The sequence below is a fragment of the Gymnoscopelus braueri genome, assembly GCF_963280865.1.
Source record: "Gymnoscopelus braueri genome assembly, chromosome: 22".
Classification (NCBI taxonomy): Eukaryota; Metazoa; Chordata; class Actinopteri; order Myctophiformes; family Myctophidae; genus Gymnoscopelus; species Gymnoscopelus braueri.
In genome coordinates this window covers 15,036,947-15,056,968 of record NC_137624.1, presented here as the reverse complement: position 1 = coordinate 15,056,968, position 20,022 = coordinate 15,036,947, and the positions used below count along the sequence as shown (strand labels likewise).

The window sequence follows — 20,022 nt, the reverse complement described above, 5'->3', positions numbered from 1 at the left end:
CAAAAATATACTGCATATCTATTTATTTATTTAAAAAAACAAAAACAACACCTTTTGATAATTTTCTTTTTTATATATTTCTACAATAATCTATAATATGTAGATACATTATGTACAATTTCCCCCTACAGTGTTATGCAAAACTAAAGACATTCTTCTAAAACAGAAGAAAGTCTGCAGAAAACATCGCTGTTTGCAATGGCAGGGAGTTAAGAGCTGTTTTTATTGCCACACACACACACACACACACACACACACACACACACACACACACACACACACACACACACACACACACACACACACACACACACACACACACACACACACACACACACACACACAGAACATACTGATATGGTTGTGGCATTTAGTATTGAAACAGCAACATATTTTAATGACATTTTACCTAAACTGAGTTTACCAAGTTCCATGGATGTCACCACTACTTATAGTCCATGAGCCAGAGCCCCAAAATTGAGCAATGATTATCGAAAGAGTGGGCAAAACCAAACTTATATTAAATTGTTCATAGGGTCAATACGAGTAAATAAATATATGATAACCTTACCACAGGAGCAGCTTTTTCATGGTTATCACACATTTTGTTATGCAAATTAGGCATTAGGAAAATATGCCCAAATTTGCATAACTTTCCAGAATCAACATTAGAACATTGGACAAAGCCAGAGTCAACATACTTATTTCATTTTGTTAAGATGTTGGAGTCAAAGGTTTTTAACGAGGGAATATTCAATATTTGGGGGCTCTGGCTCTGGCTCATGGACTAAATGCCTAATTTGCATATTTAAATATACAATTTCAGAAAACTTGTAATACGATAAATCATTGTCTTCATGTAAGTAATCAACTCAGGAAGTTTCATTATGATAACTCTTTTTTAAATTTTGTAATTTTTTCACCTGTCATGTACGTATGGGGAAAATAACAAAATGTGTGATAACCATGAAAAAGCTGCTCCTGTGGAAAGGTTATCATATATTTATTTACTCGTATTGACCCTATGAACAATTTAATATAGGTTTGGTTTTGCCCACTCTTTCGATAATGAAATCTTGTCTGGCTCATGGACTATTAGTATTGGGCGAGACCTGTGTAGAATAGTAAATGTTAACCAAGTAAAAAAAAATACTTGGATGACCGGGGTCCCCTAGGGCTCTATAGTTGGTCCACTCCATTTTTGCCTCTACACCAAATCTCTTCGCCAAAAATAGCCGATCTACGAGATCACAAGCTTGTAGATCTGCTATTTTCTGCCCATTGTTCACCCCGGAATAGGGTCGCTAGATTTCTTGTCATTAGGCTAACATCATGTTAGCATTACAATTCGGACCTTCTGTAAGCATCCCTGAATGATTTATTATTTCCTGCTCAAAGACGAAATTATTGAGAAGGACAAATTGTTATTTTGAACTTTGCGTATAACTTTGTTGTCTGACCTGTATCCCCAGATTTTGGTGTCTATGGTAAGATCTAATATTCTGAGTCATGCTGGTGAATGGTGCATTCACTGTAATATAATATTCTATAAAATAATTGGAACCGCATCCTTGTTGAAACCTCCTGTTGTATGAAGAGTCACCTTTCATCTCACAATCTTACATTTTATAATGAACCCTTTTAAAACCTCGGGTTTTTTCCATGTTGCAGGAAAAGCTAATCTTATGAGACCATCAGACCTCATTTATGTTGGATGCCATTTTCTGTTCAGACCACTTCTCTGCTTCTCGGCAGCCTTGGGTAAATTCTCTGAGAACAAACGTCCAATCGTCCATGGACAGTTCTAGCACAATCCACATATCCTAAACATCAGGAGAGTCTTGTGTCAAGTCCTGCTGTATGAGTGTTTCACTGCGATCTAGTGTTCTTTGAAAGTTATAGAGCGAGAGTTCTTGGAGAATGCATGAGTCCAGATCTCCGAATGAGAGGGTCAAAACATTACGAGGTCTGTTCCAGGAGACCTCTTGGCTCTCCGAGCTGACACACGAGACGTCAATTTGCATGAGAATCCATGTTCCGTGGGACTTCTCGTATCAGAAACCACGTTCTATGACATTGTTCGCCCCCACTAATGAGAGTGCAGGGATCTAAGGGCGGCAATGTCCGTTGGTTCAAACCACACTGGTTCAAAACAGTGTAGGGAGCAGCACGGCCTCTAGGGGCCACCAGCGGGGTTTGTAGAATATAAGTCTTAGTTTAGAAATATGTAACACTCCACTGCTGAGACCTAGAGCAGCATAGTTGACATCTGTTGGAGAATTAGAAGGAATGTGAAGAGGAGGGGTACTAAGGTAGATGAGGAAGGTGATGACGATGAAGGTCTGTGGTGGTAATTGTAGGGACCATGGACTCTGTCAGGCGGCCGCACTGTGATGTATCCGTTGATGATGCGTACGAGAGGCGGAGGAGGGGACTGGACAGTCGTGCTGGAGAAGAGAGAGAGACAAATAATTATTATATATACATTTATTTATTTTCGGTTTTACTTTGCACAAAGTGCTTGACGATGAGCTCCTACTGTCTTCTGTGGCTTTTATATCCACCTTTGTGTAACTTTGCTTCTCTAATGACTGCCTTTCTCCCTGTCGGATAAATTAACTGCTATCCAATCAATTAACTGCTATCCAATCTAATTTGCTCATTAGGGGAGTGACATATTTAAATAGACCGATAGACCTTTATTGATCCCGAGGGAAATTCAGTTGTCATAGCAGCGCCGCGGTAAAGACAAGATACAGGTATGGGTAGAGAACAAGTACAGAGTAAGTAGTAACGCCAGTGAAAATAGGATAACAGTATAAAGACGACTCCACATCCGACCTGGCACTCTGCGGGCTGGGCTGGTCAGGTGTGCATAGTGTATAGGCCACCAGTTGGTCGAAATATTGTGTGCGTTCTATCACTAATAAAAATGGCATATAAATAGACTAGACAAGATTTCAACCAAAACATAACATGACATTGCTCCAATCAGAGCTACATGTATTAACTGGGCTGAAATTGCAATGTTTCTTCCCGCATTTCAGATTTAGAAATAGAAGCTACAATATTGTGGTCCGGCAGACATAACTGCAAGGTCTTTTTCCCTTCACTTGGCTTCCTGTCACTCTACATTGACCTGTCAAAACCCTGACCGTAACAAAATTTAAGCAAAGATATGCGTTAAAATAATAAAAAAAGAGGCTACAAGACAGTTCTCACTCTGCCTTTCTACCTGTCTCTTGTGTGCTGCTCTGCTTAAAGCGTAATGGCATAACCATGTCTTTCGCCCGGTTTAAACTAGGTACCGTGCCGGCATTGCCACATGATGTGAGCTTGTATATTTGCAATTTTCTGCGCGTGACACCAGCTTGTATATATATATATATATATAATAAAAAAAGTATAAATCTCTCGGTTTCTGTCTGCCTTTCTTTCCCCTCGTTTCATTTTCTCTCCTGCTAGGTCTGTCAGTTAAATAGTTTCTGCCTCTCTGTTTGATGCTGGGCCAATGGGGGCTATAGTGTGGTTAAGGCTGGGACACGGCCAGGCAAAACAAACACACAGGTTCCTGAAGTCAGGAGGAACTCTCTGCCTGCCAGCGCTCAGGCTAGAATGGGCACAGCAACTAGGACGAGGATTATAGATTGAGACAAGGTTTGAGGAAAAAAACGACATGATAGCATGTTAGCATTTCGCATTAAACTGACAGGTAACAGTAACTGCCCTTTCCCTTTAGATTAGGAATGCTAGCCAAGTTCAGAATGAACTTTCTCTGCACACGCACACACACACAACTCGCTATTTCTAGCTGAAAAATAGCCAGATAAAAAGTGCATTTGAAACGTATTCCCCTTCAAAATGGTGCACAGGTCTATTATCTTCACTGTTGCGATGAGAAAACCTATAGAACATATAAGCATCTAAAACCCTTTTCAGTGCCCGAATCGTTCCCCGTGCAATTTCCAAATTAGCCTCAAATTCAAGTGTTTTCATCGCTGGCATATGTTTGCAGTTAATAATATTTACTTTGCATTGATTGGTCTTGGCTTATGGCTAAACCGGTCTGTAGCTCTTGGCCCCAGTTCCTTAGATGGATTTTGATGTTGATGATTAGTTCAGACAGGCTACAGAACAGGTATTTACAAGTTCTATTTTGGTGTCCTTTTATTTTACTGATTTAAATATCTATACTTTTCATAAACCACTGAAACCCAGATGTATTTCATTGAATGGAGTCACCCCAGGGCTCTAAACTATAGATCCACTCCTTTCTTTTCTGTCTACAGCAAAATCTCTTCACCGACAATATCTACAGCTTAGATTGCTATTTATGCTGAATGTTTGCCCCAGAATAGTGACACGAGGGTTCGTGTGGTTGAATTGGATATAGATGTTTGGGGAAGGTACCAATATCTCTATGTAAAGTAATTGGTTATTCTCTCAGAATGTAATTAATGGAGTAAAATTTGACTTGTAAAGATGGACCCTCAGAACTAAACTAAAGTATGACGGGTCGTGCTGCAAAAGTAGTCCGATCTACAAGCTCACAACGAGTCACAATGCAGCACATCTGCTAGCTTACAGATCGGCTATTTTTTGGGAGTATGAATTAAGCATAACACTGGTGATTTGTCTGTGCATGTATCAAAGAGTGTAGAAACAGGACTGTAGTGTCCAACTCTCTCTCTCTCCCTCCGTCTCTCTTTCTGTCTCTCTTTAACCCATTAAGGCCTGAGGTTCTGATTCTACAAAAATGTCCTCTAATTCCTATTTATTTTTTGAAAAAACTTATGTTTCTATGTCAGTGGTTCTCAAACCTTTTCATGTCAAGGACCCCGAAATGTTTATGTATTTGGCCGTGGACCCCCATCTCAAAATATTTTGTTCCAGGGACCCCCAGAAGCAAAGATTTGAGTTACTAACGTTCACTTTAAAAAATATATATATTCAAAGGTTTGCACACATTTTCTCGATTTTTCAAAAATAGCCAAAGTGTAAAATAATGCTTGTTGGCTCAAATAAAAAAGTGACACAGATGCGTTCCAGGTCTTAATGGGTTAATACAGACACAGAGACCCACTCAACATTGATCTCTCTCGCTCCCTCTCTCTCTGTGTGTGTTAGTCAGTCACTCTCTACCTCATCCATCCCTTCGCGTCACAGTGGAAAGAATTAAGCCTGGAAGAACGCCTCACACAGTACAGCGCGCTCTTGGAAAACACTGAATATTAATACTAGAGCAATACCTTTTCAGACATTAAAATATACAAACTAGGTCCACAGTGTACACTCAAGAGCATGTGTCCACAAACAACTCCTTTCCTTCTGGTTAAAGCCCTAGTCCGAGATACTAAAAACAACAAGGTTTTCAGACATAATGTATACAACCCACGGGCCATAGACCCTCTCTGTTCATTTGGGACCGAGTTGTGAATATACAAAGTCAAATGCTCGGTGTTAATTGAACCCTGAGAGTGTAGAAATTGAACCTTTATGGTCCACTGGGTCTAATTTTCAGAGCCGCAGAGTTCCATTAACACCGAGGATTTTATTACATGACTTGATTGCTTAATATTTTCAACTCTTTGCCTACTGCAAACTGACCACATTTCAAAATCATATAGGCATGGAAAATAAAATTAAATAAACCTTGCCTGTACACCACAGAGTTATCCACTTTCAACCTGACGTGCCTATTTTGAACAGGTCATTAAACACATTGTGAGCTTATAGATCGGCTATTTACGCCGCACGGTGAGTGGTGAAACGTTACTTGCTTTATGGGGGCTTCAAAGGATTCACCGGTCCACGCCCCTCGCATGTCATTACTGAACTTTATAGTGACCTAATACACAGACACAAACTGATCTCCAGCCAGCACTCCAGGTTTCTGTAAGTATGGACTCAAAATTTTCGGATCCTGTGTAAACAGTCTGAGTCTCCATCAGTGTATGATCGCCTGAAGCTAGCCATGGTAAATAAGCTTTATGTTCCTTACAGAGTGAATAAATGCATAAGAGTCTGGATGGCAGGGCATACCCTGGCACGTAAATACTTCGACACACACATAGGCACAGACACCTACACCTACATATCGTTGCTGTTGAGCAGAAACCATCTCCATATTTCAACATTTTATGTTTTTTCTTTTTTGAGTGTCACCCAACATTTGTGAGAAGCTTGTAGATCGGCTATTTCTTTTATTAGATTTCGCCATTTCTGAAACATTTTGAAAGTGAAAATGGTTAAGTGTGTCTTGTATCCATTGGAACACAGGTTATTTTTTACATTTCCTGAAAAGTTTTGGACAAGAGGTTTCCGCCCGTGCTCTCAAAATATTTAAATAGGGAGAACGTAGAGACACAATTGCTTCACAGGTTTAATGTTTCTGTCTGATTATGTAGTTTGATGATGGGTAAAAAAAAGATGCATCTTAGTATTTGATTATGATCCTACATTTTAACACATTGATTGCCAAGATCGCATTGATGCGTTCTTTCAAATGCATCACTTGATGGCCAAGATCGCATTGATGCGTTCTTTAATATTTTTGGGAAAATTCCGCAAGGGGCGACCTAACACAGCTTTGGAATGATCGATCGTCACTCAAGAGAAGTAGAATGTGGATGTGACGTCGTTTCAAAAAAACAGGAAGCCATCCGCTTTCTGTTTGGGATTTTCAGAAAAACAGCTGTAACTCAGTTTCTTTTTTTGCATTGAGAACCACTAGTTTTCAGCGGGCCAAAGCCCCAAAATGGCGGATCGCGGTTGGAACGTTGTCGTTCCTATGGATACACAGATCCCTCCGCTAACCCACGGGGACTATTTTGTTTGTGTTTTTGGGACACAATGTCGGTTCCACAGCGTTTTAAATATAATCGGATTGGAGGTAATTATACGCTGGCATGGGGATAGAAAACGATGTTTAATATCTTGGCGATCAATGTGTTAACACAGGATAATCATTACCTGGCCATTCGTCATTGCCCGAGGTTCACTCACAATCTTCTTGTCTTTGTGAATAAATAAGGCTATGGCTGTGATAAACACATTATGCATTATGTGCCCCGAGGTGAGGATTTAATAGTCATAAATCACTTTATCAACTACTGTTTTCCACAGGCACTACAACATAAACGACTTCAAATCAAATTAAAAACGGGGACTGCCTGCACTATAAACCCCACATCGCCTTGTGGTTGCTCAATCCAAACAAGTCAATAATGGAGAGCGTGGTTGTCGACAGAGCAGACCACACCTTGTGGCGAGGGTCCCTTGTTTTCCTCGGAAAGGTGAGCTTATTTTGTTGGCTGGTTAGTCCCTGCCTGGAGCCATCGAGAGACCAAAAACCGGATGCTGTCTAAGATTTCCCAGGCTGCTATCTTCATAGCCAAGACACTTAAACCAGGATGCAACCAGTCTGGGCCTATACCACACTGGAGGGTTTTTCTTGAGTGCGTTGCATACGCACATACATGTATGTGTTCACACACACGCACACACACACACACAGAGTACGGTGATGTGATACACTGACTGTTTTAGCCTGCAGCACAACATCAGGAAGTGTCAGTTGTGTTCTATAGACAGACAGTCCAGCTTCAGTTACTGCCTCGCACATTTCCAACGTGCCCTCTCCTCTTTTTCTCTTCCGCCCAACTTTTTTTACTTTGCTCCCTTCTTCTCTTCTAAGGCTCTTCCCATCTCTCGTCTTTTCTTTCATCTTGTCCTCTACATTTCTTCTTCTCACATAATACAGTGGCCAAGGGGTGGAAAGCAGCACGAATCACGCTCAACTCGTGTCTCTTCTAAAAAACCTCTCTCTCATCTCACCTCTCCTCGATGCGGACCCAGAGGTCATTGAAGTGCCGGTGTCGCTGTTTCTTCTGCTTGTTTCTCCTCTTCTTCTTCATCATCTTCCTCTCTGCCTTTTCCAATTGCTCCAGGCTGTCCGGGGGCAGGAGCATGTGGGGCAGCAGGGGCTCCGTGTCCAGGGGGTGACCCAGGTCGTCCTCGTCGTGGTGGGGAAGCTCATGGAGAAAAGGCTCCAGGGGAGGGGATTCGTCGTGGTTGTCCTCCGTTTCTGGGGAAGCAGGCCTGGACCTCCTTGCAGATGAAGGAGACAGAGAGAGAGAGAGAGAGACAGAGAGAGAAGAGACAGACAGAGATAGAGAGGAGAGTTAAACTTCGTAGAGGCATTTGGAGATTCATATAAAATAGAATAGAACTGTATCATTCAACCGAGGTCGTGAGAGGAGGAGTTAATGTTATGTATGAATGCAATATTATGGATGTTACAGCCAACGTGATGCTCTATGATAAAGTAAGGTACTGTAAGGTAACTGAACCCCCCCCCCCCCCCCACACACACACACACACACGCAAACACACACATTTGTATTGCTATAGTTGTGTTGTGAAGACATCAAGATTTCAGGATTTTAGATTTTAATGAATGCTACTTTTGCAAAATATTTGTCGTTTTTGACCCTAACCCTAAAGCTGAAACTAGCGGATCTACAAGCTCAGAACGTGTCGCCCTGCAATACGTTGTGAGCTTGTAGATCCTGCTATTTTCAGTGCGCGACACCGGCACGCATCCGAGTATCAACCCACACAACCCCTAAAGCCCTAAATAGCACAAGCACACACACGAATCATGGACTCACTAGAAACAAGCACATTTAAGCTTTTGTTACACGTGTAATTTTTGCACATGTAATTCTTCTTGTGCTTTCCCCTGAGACAGAAACTTCCGAATGATCTGCAGCTTTCCAGTGTCTCCTCCAATATCCAAACCCATTCATCCTGAGAAAGTGTGTGTGTGTGTGTGTGTGTGTGTGGGAGTGAGATGTTTTGTTGTATGTGTGTTGTACACACACGTGCGTGCCTGAGGGATTCACATCTGCTTGATGGATGATGGCACCAATCACCCATCAGCCATAGTTCCTTTTCTCCCCATAGCACATAGACACACATGCTCGTACAACCAGACACACACACACACACACAAGCACGCGCACACAGATCTCCACAGGGAGATAGCCAGCCACCCATGGTGTGTGATAATACAGTATCACGGTAGAATGCACCAGCCATTCCCAACTTGTTGGTCGTGAGGATATTGCACGTGGGTCCTGAAATAACTGGCAAAACACTAAGAACTTTATGATAAAATATAAAACATTTTCTTTAAAACCATGACATTATTAACACATTGAATGCCAGTCGCGTAGATCTACGCGAACCTATTTAAAGCCGCAGCGTGCCAGTCGCGTAGATCTACGCGAACCGCCGATTCCCATTGAAATTGCCCCAGGTGCACTTTCCGAATTTTTTTGATCCATTTCCGTTTCCGGTCGGAAACGGAATTATTCGGGTTCCGGTTTTTTCGATCGTATCCGCTTCCTGTCTGGGATCCTGTTTAAAACTCGATTTTCTCGGTTGTTGTTTTTCTCCTCGCTGATCACTGTTTAGGCGTTGATCGGCTGTATCTTCAAGATGGCGGCTCGCATTTGGAAACTGTTTTCGCTGGCCGTTTCTCACAGATCCGCTGTGTGTTTAGAACCAAATGAACGCGCACTTTTAACTTATTTAGCGAGGTCTGTGGCGACATGAAAAAAACAAAAAAACAACAATAAAACGCTGGCACTGGTGAGTACATTATGAGATTAAACTCTGGCATGGAATGTGTTAACCCATTAAGACCTGAGGCCGATTCTTACAAATGCCTTCTAAAACCTAACAGTTTTTTGAAAAACGTATGTTTTTATATCAGTGGTTCTCAAACTTTTTCATGTCAAGGACCCCCAAAATTATATGTATTTGGCCACCGACCCCCATCTCATAATATTTTGTTCCAGGGACCCCCAGAAGCAAGAGTTATGGCAATTTGAAATGTTAGACACCACAGTAACACTGCTGTAGTGCCCCATATACAGTATGTTCAATTTTTTTTTCTTTGGTGTGACTATTGTCATGGTAGACCCTTGAACAGTGTTTTTGTCATGTTTGGTGCAGATTGGAGCAACAGTATGCCTGTGGCCCCTAACATGGCCCTTGGTGTGACTATTGTCATGGCAGACCCCTGAACAATGTGCCAAGTTTGGTGCGGATTGGAGCAACAGATTGCGTTGGTGAACTATTTAAAGGGTCAGGGTGAGAGAGTATCATTTATTATCACAATATTATTATATTATTCACCCTTCATGATTACTGGACATAATAGCAAGCTACCTATAGCTAACAGTTGACCAAAGAGCATGGAGTTATTTAATTTGGTATCCAGGACTGCAATTCGTGGAAGCTTGTATGGAAAATAATTTCAGCCACTGTTTTACACCTGTAAACTTGTGATGTGACAATAAAATTGAAACTGAGGTGTGTGTGTGTGTGTGTGTGTGTGTGTGTGTGTGTGTGTGTGTGTGTGTGTGTGTGTGTGTGTGCGTGGGCGTGTGCGTGTGTAAAAACTTGCAAATGAGGAGTTCTAGTCTAGTATATAATGTTGAAATGCCTGCTCACAGAGGGCCTCTTGTGAGCAAAAACAAAGGCAGAGTCAGAGGTTTATGGGTTTATAGCCATTATATGCAGGGGCATTATAACAGTCCATAAATGTCCAATATTACATGGGTCATGCACACAACAAAATCCTAAAAAGTGTTAACGCTTAAAAAAAGAAAGGTTCATTTTGACACTCTCCGATTGTACTCTGCAGTATTTTCTGTGGAATTAGTTAAGAAGAAAGTAATAATCTAAGCCACTAATGTAATTAACAAAATGTATTCAATTGCTATACTAATCATGCTGTCTACCAATAAAAAAAAAATAGCAGTAGACAGAAGTGGATAGAAGCAGCAAATAAAATGTGTAAGGAAAGGAGGCTAATTGATTTAACCAATAAAACCATATGAATGGATGAGAAAACATTTGGCTGAGTAAGAATTTCTTAATTTGAGGACACATGCACACTCACAACACACTACTTTCCCAAGACAAGCCATGGGCAAGAAGTTTGATTTAGACTGGGGTTTACATGTGTCAAGGGGGGGGGCATGGGTCCATTTAGGCCCCTTTTCAATTACAACAGCTTAAGAGGCGTGCAAATCAAACTCTAAACTCCACACAGAACTCTGAAGGACTGTGGTGTGCGAGAACGACAAAGAGAACGATTGACTGAAATGAGGAACCCAAGGGACATTGTACGCAGTCAAATCCTCACTGTTAATTTAACTGAGAAGAGTGTACAAATGGAACCAAAATAGTGTGTGTGTGTGTGTGTGTGTGTGTGTGTGTGTGTGTGTGTGTGTGTGTGTGTGTGTGTGTGTGTGTGCGTGCGTGTGCGTGCGTGCGAGCCTGTGTGTGATGTTATGCAGACTATTAATACAGCTGCAGTATGCTAGATTTCTTTTCATAGTTTACGACAATTTGTTTGCTGTGAAATTGTAAAAAAAGAACAAACATTGTTTATCTTGAATGATTTTCTAATCATTTGATATAATGAGTCTACTCTAAAATGTATGATTTTATAAAAAGGATATTTTGCATCGTAAATAAATATCAAAGTAATTGCACACCAGCTTGCACATGAACTGAGGGTAAGCAAACAAGCATAATATTCCGTATACAGTAACCTACTTTTCCTAAACAAGTGATGTTTGTTCTATTTTGCAACTGTGCATTTTTATTCCTTTGTTTGTCCTGGTTTTAACCAGTGTGCCCCTGTTAGCTGCTTCCACTTTGAGGATATGCCAGTTTGTATAAATGTTCCTATTAAAATGCCAGAAATAGTTACAGTTTCTCCTCACTGAATATTGTTTTCTATCCTGTTTTCATATCTCAATGTTCTTAAACATTTTATAAGCCAACAGCTGTCTGTCTTACACCTAGAGCTGAGGAAGACAAAGTTGAACACTTTAACCAAAAAATTTCTGGAGCTAATCACTTAAAGATAAGTGAAAGAGGTCAAAGAGATGGCTAATATTTTGCCTATTGCTAAAGCCTAAAGGCTTATTTATTTTCCCCCGCCAACATCCACATCAAAACATGGCTATTACACAATTAGCAGATTACTAGCAGTCTCTGGTTAGGTTTAAGTTGTTAGATCTGACATTCTGTTCCCACCACAGGGAAATTAGTAAAAAAAAGTAATGTAATAAAGAGGTGTCAACATAACACCTATAGTGAGACATGGGGAGACATATAGTCCTTGAGAAAAGCATAATCAATGAAGGGATTATTACTGCATGTAGCTTTTGATTATTTGCAGATGGTACATGTCTTTTTTTTTTCACCAGGGCTTAAGCCTGAACTTAAAACATCTGTTTTGGGTCTGCAGGATGAAATTAGACCAAACTACGGAGTTGCGCTTACTTGGAAAATGATTTCCATTTGAAATCCAGTCGAGCAAAAAAAAAAAAAACGGAGAGACAAAAATAAATAAATAAATACCCCCACCACCAGGGCCGCGGGGCAACAGTTGCAGCCAGGCCATGAAACCGTACACCAATTTAAGTGATAAAATATGGACCTACCAATTTCACAGACTCGTGTTTTCAGAAGAAATCATAATGTGTAACAACTTTGTGGCGGAATAGGATACTGTCTGCCTCACTCACTCTCTCTCTCATCCCTCCGTCTGCCTTTCATTGTTGTCTCTCTACCCAACAGGTCCCTGCATACCTTTTCTCTCTCGATTAAGGCTGCAACCATTGATTATCTTCAAAGCAATTATTCCATCGACTACTTTTTTGAGTAATTGAATAATCACAAAGCGTATTTCTAACAAATATTTATATCAACAAATCGATTAACCACTTAAGCATTATTTTATACTTCATCACATGACACCGTTGTGAAAAAAAGTGAATATAGCCATAACTATTGCACTGCGATGCGTTGTGAGCTTGTAGATTGACTATCTTAATAATTTTAGAATTTTCTTCCTATAATGAATTGCCCAAAATAGGGATTGATTATTTTATTAAAGTATTGCTCATCGGTTTTTAAAATATAATCAATTAGTTTGATTAATTGTTGCACCCCTACACTCCTTCGCCGTCCTTTACTTAACCCCATATACTTCATTGTACACCAAATAGCCTGATCTACAAGCTATGGCTGTGCATCGGCTGTTTCTTGCATATCTTTACAGAATGTTCACCTATTACGACATGCCCAGAAGGACGCTAGGGTTCATCCGTTTAAAGATTATGACATTATACCTATCCTTTCCTTTGTTCCATTGTGTCTTTTTCTTTTTAAAAACACATTATTCCAAATCGTATTCACTCCCATGTGGTACCAGGAAATGAGGTCACGTCCACTCCACTCTCAAAACAACCAATACCACATTGCGTGGTAGTTCACCGACTTCCCAGCTCCAACACCTCTGGCTTGCTTTCATCAGACACCACCTCTCCATTCTGCTCAAAGTCCCACTACAATATCCCCCTCCCCACAACCCCTCCTATACTGTCCACGGCTTTGTTCAGCTCCGACCTCAACCTGTGATGATGACATGTACCCCACTGTGCCCAAGCCAAAGAAAACACAGCCACTTATATAGAATAGGAATCGTATTGTTCCGACTAAAAGTCTTAAAGCAAGCATTTTAAACGAGGGAACAATTGGCCTTCTATCGTCGTGGCTTTTGTTCTGTCATACATTTCTATCTGCCTCTCTCTCTCTCTGTCTCTCTTAATCCCTCTCTGTCTGTCTCTCTCTCTGATTATATTAACACTCTTTGTAGCCGTTTCTATCCACACTAGGGTGACCAGATGGTAAGGGGAAAAACGTGTGACAACTGGGGGTTGTTGTGGGTTTTTGAGCCGTCAGGAACCATCAGCAGGCTGGGCAGTGGCAGCCATCACAGCTAAGTCCCATCTGTAGTTCTTTTATTTAATGTACAGCAAACACAATCCCTTTTTTCAATACACACTGTTTAAAAAAATACTACACGCAGCCGTGTTTATGCTAGAGGAAAGATTAGGTGCTGACATGTCCGTAACTCTTTTGAAGCTATATGCAATAAAAGTGAACATTTCACAATGAACACTTTTTATGACTTGAAGCTTGAAAGCTTGCATTAACGCAGCGGTTCTCAAAGTGGGGTCCGGGGGAAAAGTTGTGTCAAATGGGGGGCCGTAGCCCAATCCATATCAAAGGGGGGGTCCTTGAAATGAAATGGGTAGTCTATCATGTACTGTAGGTCAGTGGTTCTCAAACTTTTTAATGTCAAGGACCTCCAGATTGACACTTGTTAGCCCGCGGACCCCCATTTGAAAATATATGCCAAGGACCCCCATAAGAGAAGATTTGTTTTGGCTCTAGGAGTGATTTTCAACCATTTTAATTTCAAGGACCCCCAGTTTGACATGTATTTAATGGCATTTCTAACTCTGGGACCCCAATGTATATTGTAAAATCAATGTTAACTTAACTCTGAGAGTGTACAAATGGAACCAAATGGACCCGTTGGTTCCATTTGTACACTCTCAGAGTTACAGACCAATTTCCATTTGGTTCCAGTTGTACACTCTCAGAGTTACAGACCCATAAGGGTTCGTTTGGTTCCTAACTGTCCAAAAAAAGAGAAAAGTTAAGTGAAAGAGAGAGAGACCTTGAAAACCAAGGCGAAGGGAAATAAATTAAGAGAACGGCAATGGCATTGCAAGCCGAAAATAGCTGACCTACAAGTTCACAAAGCGGCGCGAACGCTACGCGTGCTGTGAGCTTGTAGGTAGGCCGTTTCCGGAGCGCGCTCCGCCGCCATGCGGCGGAGCATAAATTTGGCATCAAGAGACATGGAAGACAGCGACACGGGACAAAGAAAGAGAGGTGGAAAGAAAGATAGAAAAACAGAGAGAAAGAGAGAGAGAGTGCAGCGGCCTTCAAGTGGTAAGCCCGTTTCCCACATTGGAATCCAGCGAAGGCCGCAGCATTGCTCTAAACTATCACCCTTAAGAAGTCTGGCTTTTGCGGTTTAACTTGTTTATCACTTCAAGACACGGCGCTCCACGGCCCAAGAATTAGTCAAGGCCACAGCGGAGCCACAATCCTTTCTCTTACACTCTCGAAATATCACTTCCAGAACAGGCTGGACCGCGCGACTCAGCAGACATTTGTTGTCATGTCCCGGAATTCACATACTGTACGCCCATCATCCCTCATTGACATCAGGATAATGTTTTGTTATTTTTAAGGGGGTGTTAAATATACACTTTTTTTGTGCTTGTTGTGTTCATAACAATGCGTGAAATTTACATTATAAACAGTGAGCCCACCAATATGTGAGCGTGTCGACGGGTAGCTGTGCTGTCGGGGGGTGGTCTTAAAGGAGCACGTCACCCATTTTCAACCTATCTTCATATAATTGGTCCTCACGACACTAATGCTCGTTATAAGACGGCACCATTTCTGTCTACTCACGCTGTCTCTCAGAGTTGGGCTGTGGACAGTTCTGAATCCCACCTACCAGTGACATCATCAGGTTTGATCATTTCTATTTTAGATTTTTCTTTTAACTAATGCAAGAACAATGGCTTCTATGTCAGCATGCTAACTCTCCAGGAAGAGAAATGCTGTAGTTTCTGTTAGCTTGGAATCCCCATTAGATGATGTCATTGGTAGGCACTGGGCAGGTTTTCTGAACTGCCCACAGCCCACCAATGAGACGTGAGAGTGAGTAGACGGAAATTGTGCCATCTTATAATCAGAATTAGTGAGGACCAATTATATGAAGATAGAGTTGAAAATGGGTGAAGTGCTCCTTTAACCCATTCAATCCGGGAACACGTCAATGTCATTTTTTATTTCAAGATACAAGCTCATAGAGTGCCACGCTATGAGCTTGTAGATCTGCAACTTGTGCAAATCTTTGAATAAAGCGAATATTTGTCAAATATTTTGTTCCAGGGACCTCCAGAGGCAAAAGTTTTAGTTACAAACGTTCGCTTTAAAAATATACATATTCAAAGATTTGCACATATTGTCACGATTTCCCAAAAATAGCAGAACTACAAGCTCATAGCGCGGCACTCGGTGCCGCGCTATGAGCTTGTAGATCTGCTATTTTTGAATAGCCCAAAGTATAAAATAACGGTTAAAGCTAAAATCTAAAATGACTCAGATGCGTTTCCCGGATTGAATGGGTGAAGTGTGTGCGTGTGTGTGTGTGTGTGTGTGTGTGCGTGTGTGTGTGTGTGTGTGTTTACCTGCTAATGGGCTGCCCAGCGGGGGTGTGCTCCACCTCGTATCCCTGGCGACGCAGCACGTCAATCACGGTGTTGTTGCCCAGGAAATGGCCTGCAAATCCAAACACATCGGTCACTTTATTATGACTGCCTGACTGACCGTCACTCATGTGAACTGTCACGTTCAGGGCTGTAACTAAAGATCATTTTATTACTGATTAATTTATCGATTATTATTATATACAGTATCAACGAATCGATTGACCACTAAAGCGTTATCTTATACCTGGTATTTCATACAATGGCGCCATGTAATAATACTGTTAATAGCCGATCTACAGGTTCACAATGAGCTTGTAGATCAGCTATTTTCACTATTTAAAAAGCTGACTAAAATTAGGATTATTAATTGATTTTTTATTACATTATCAATATATATATATATATATATTTTAGAATCGATTAGAACTAGTCACGTTTTCTGTTGTTTGTGAGAGGACCACGATGGAAATAGGTCCTGGACGTCATTATTAACACACACAGAGTTTCACGATGCTCATATTGCAGTCATGTCACATACACACATAGTACACACATGCACACGGCCATAGACAGACAGGGGGTCATTGTGTCACCGACTAGCGGAAAAGGTTTAAGTGCAGTTTTTTTAGTGCTTTAGGGCTTTCTCCCAGGGATACTTGACAATAGACGGTTGTCCATACTGGATGGACAGCAATGGCTCTACAGCCCGTATCAGGACTGCTTCACAACCACAAGGTGCATTTCACCTAGTAATACCTTTTTACTTTTACTCAAGTAAAAGTTTGAATTCAGGCTTTTTACTTACTTTTACTTTACGTAACCGAGTAGTTTTATGTTGTGGTATTGCTACTTTTTACTTAACCCATTAAGGCCTGAGGTTCCGATCCTACAAAATATCTTCATTCGTTTTCTGAAAAACTAATGTTGCTATATCAGTGGTTCTCATGTCAAGGACCCCCAAAATGATATGTATTCGGCCGCGGACCCCCATCTCAAAATATCTAGTTCCAGGGACCCCCAGAAGCCAAGGTTTGAGTTAAAAATGTTTGCTTTAAAAATATTCAAAGATTTTCAAAAATGTTCACGATTTTTCAAAAATAGCAGATCTACAAGCTACAATCCTGGAGTGTTATTTCTAACTCGGCGAGTGTAAAAATGGACCCTGAAAGGATCTCTCCTCCCTATCTGGTTTCCATCACATCCTATTTGGGTTTGTTCCTCCCAAACGCTCTTGGCTCCATGTTTCTACTCCTCCTCCTCCCCATCCCTTCTCTTCCGTCTACATCCTTCCATTCTTGGACCATTTGCTGTGGTGGAAAGTAACTAACATTTACTCGATTATTTGCTTCTGAGAGTAGACTAGTATGGGGTCGACGTATCAAGAAAAAGGGAATACTCAAGTAAAGTAAAAGTACCTTGAAATTGAACTTAAGTACCGTGCTTGAGTAAATGTACTTAGTTACCTTACACCACTGCTTTTGCTGCACTCTCTCACCCTCTCATCTTAATACATTCATTCTCACCCTTCTCCTCTTGTCATCCTGCCTTCCAGTTGGTCATACCCACCGTTCTCTCCACCATTACCTCCTCCACTCATCTCTTCACTTTCTCCTGCTCTGCTCTCTCTCTTTCTCTCTCTCTCTCTCTCTCATCTCCCCCCTTTATCTCTCTCTCTCTCTCTCTCTCTCTCTCGCCCTCTCTTTTCCCCTTCTTCTTTCTCGCTGACCCTCTCAGCTATAGGTAAAGTGGGGGGCATTGAGGATTCAGGTTGCCGTGTCAAGAGGTCTCCATTCTTCTCCTCTAGTCTGACAAAGGGGTAGCAGGGGTCCATTGTCCGGGCCCGCTCAGCCATGGCATCATAGAGCATGTGCAAACAAAAAGCTCAGCACTCTAATCTGGCCCTGAGCCATTGAGACTTTGCCCTCGTTGCATTATGGGTTGCCATGTTGCTGCCCCCTTGTCGACAACCTCTAACTGTTGACAGATAAATTGTGACAAACCCAGGATGGTCAGGGGGACGTTGTAATTTCCTTCCCCTCCCCCCCCCCCCCCACTTTTTTTGTTGTATTGTTTTAACCCATTAAGACCTGAAGACGCCAGGTTCTGTGAGAGGAACAAGCAACCAGCGTCATCTCGTTCAGCACGAACGGTAGCTCGTGCGCGACATTCAGCACATGTGTGAGTATCATGAGACTCCACGGTGAGTGGTAGTAGAAAAAAATAAGAAGTTTTCATCGGTTATAATAGACGATTTTCACTATTACACACGGCTCCCATTATGCCAACGGAGGGGGTCGCCAGACTGGACGACAGGGGACTCTCTGGAATAACTCAACGTCCCTTTCAATGTTGGTGAGTGATTAGCGACACATCAAAGATAACACTTAAAATGGCCGGATCTCTCCTTTAATGTGTTGTAAAACTGAATGTCATGAAACCTTTAAGCAAAAGAAGCAATACCACAATATAACACATACTCTGAAAATACTTTCCACCACTGGGTGCACTCAACCATAAAACACAAAGTCTTGTAGTGAACTATAGGGAGCCACAGAGAACTTGGCAAACCAGCAGACGAGAGGGATGAAGGGAGAGCGAGTGAAAGAAAGAGGTGCAGAGAGACAGAGGGGAGAAGGAGATAGAGAGGGTGCGATTGCGACAGAGCGAGACGTATACGCACAAAGATGTCCTGCTTTATCCACATCTAAAAAACAACGCGGTGTGACTGATGCAAGTTTATTTCAGGGGGATTAAGGTGGGACAAATGAAGCCCCCCGCCACACACACGAGAACACTAACACTAGGAGCTGAACCATCGGTCCTCTCCTGTCATCACACTGTTCCACTGTGTTGGATTCTTGCAGGAGAAAGGACAGTTTCAAACACGAGTAGAGGTCTGTCATGGTGGGGATATGGGAGTTCTACACATCGTCTACGGATATCGTCGGAAACCTCGTATCTCCGTATTTCTACTTTTGATTGTCATCTAATGCCCTACTTTGTCATACAAGCTTATGCGACACATTGGGAGCTTGTAGATCTGCTATTTTCACTATTTCAGAAAATAGTCGTTCCATTTACTGAAAAGTAATGGTTTTGGACATAAAAGGTTTCCACGGACAGCGACTTTATGCAAAATGTTAGATGCATGAAAAAGATGGACTGTTTAATCGAGCGCTGAATGAATTATGTAACTAGTTTGACAATCCTTTAAAACGAAGATTTATAAGATAGATTTGCTACCTTAATCACTTTCCTAAATTTGAACATTTTCAATATATGATAATTTCACTTACTCCAACGCACTGGCAGATCATTTTATATTCTATTTGACCTATTCCTTCCCTCATTTTCTTATGATATTCTTTATTTTTCTATTTATTTATTTTTTTCGCAGCACATATAATAGCTAAACATGCCAGCATTTCATATAAAAGGCCATTTTATAAGCAGTCCTCCTTAACAATAAGCCGTTTCACATAGGCCTAATATTAAAAAAATAAAATTAAAAAATAAACCTAGCCTGCCTGTGCTCCAAAGTCACGGAATTACAAACAAAAACAAAACGTAGACATCTCTGATTAAAAATGATTGATGCCCCTGTGAGCACTGGAAAGGAGAAACAGAAAATTATGTTTTAACAGTTTGAGTTTTTCCTGAAATTAGGCCATACATGCGATGTAGGCTTTGGCAGCCAGCAGTACACAGTAAAATCCTCAGTGTTCATTTTGACTGAGTGTGTAAAAAAATTGACCCAAATGGACGCTTCCGTTTTGGGTCCATGTAC

General features: G+C 41.3%; 1 protein-coding gene across 1 annotated transcript in view; it reads right to left on the bottom strand.

The window, feature by feature from the left end:
* Window positions 1–733: 733 nt before the first annotated feature.
* Window positions 734–20,022, bottom strand: part of trabd2a (TraB domain containing 2A) — an 80,152-nt gene continuing 60,863 nt past the window's right edge. Inside the window, exons 6-8 of the mRNA XM_080419580.1 lie at window positions 16,215–16,305; window positions 7,837–8,109; window positions 734–2,447 (exon numbers count right to left, since the gene is read on the bottom strand). Of these exons, the coding sequence (XP_080275706.1) occupies window positions 2,249–2,447; window positions 7,837–8,109; window positions 16,215–16,305 (563 nt within the window). The 3' untranslated portion in view covers window positions 734–2,248. The remainder of the gene's footprint in view (window positions 2,448–7,836; window positions 8,110–16,214; window positions 16,306–20,022) is intronic.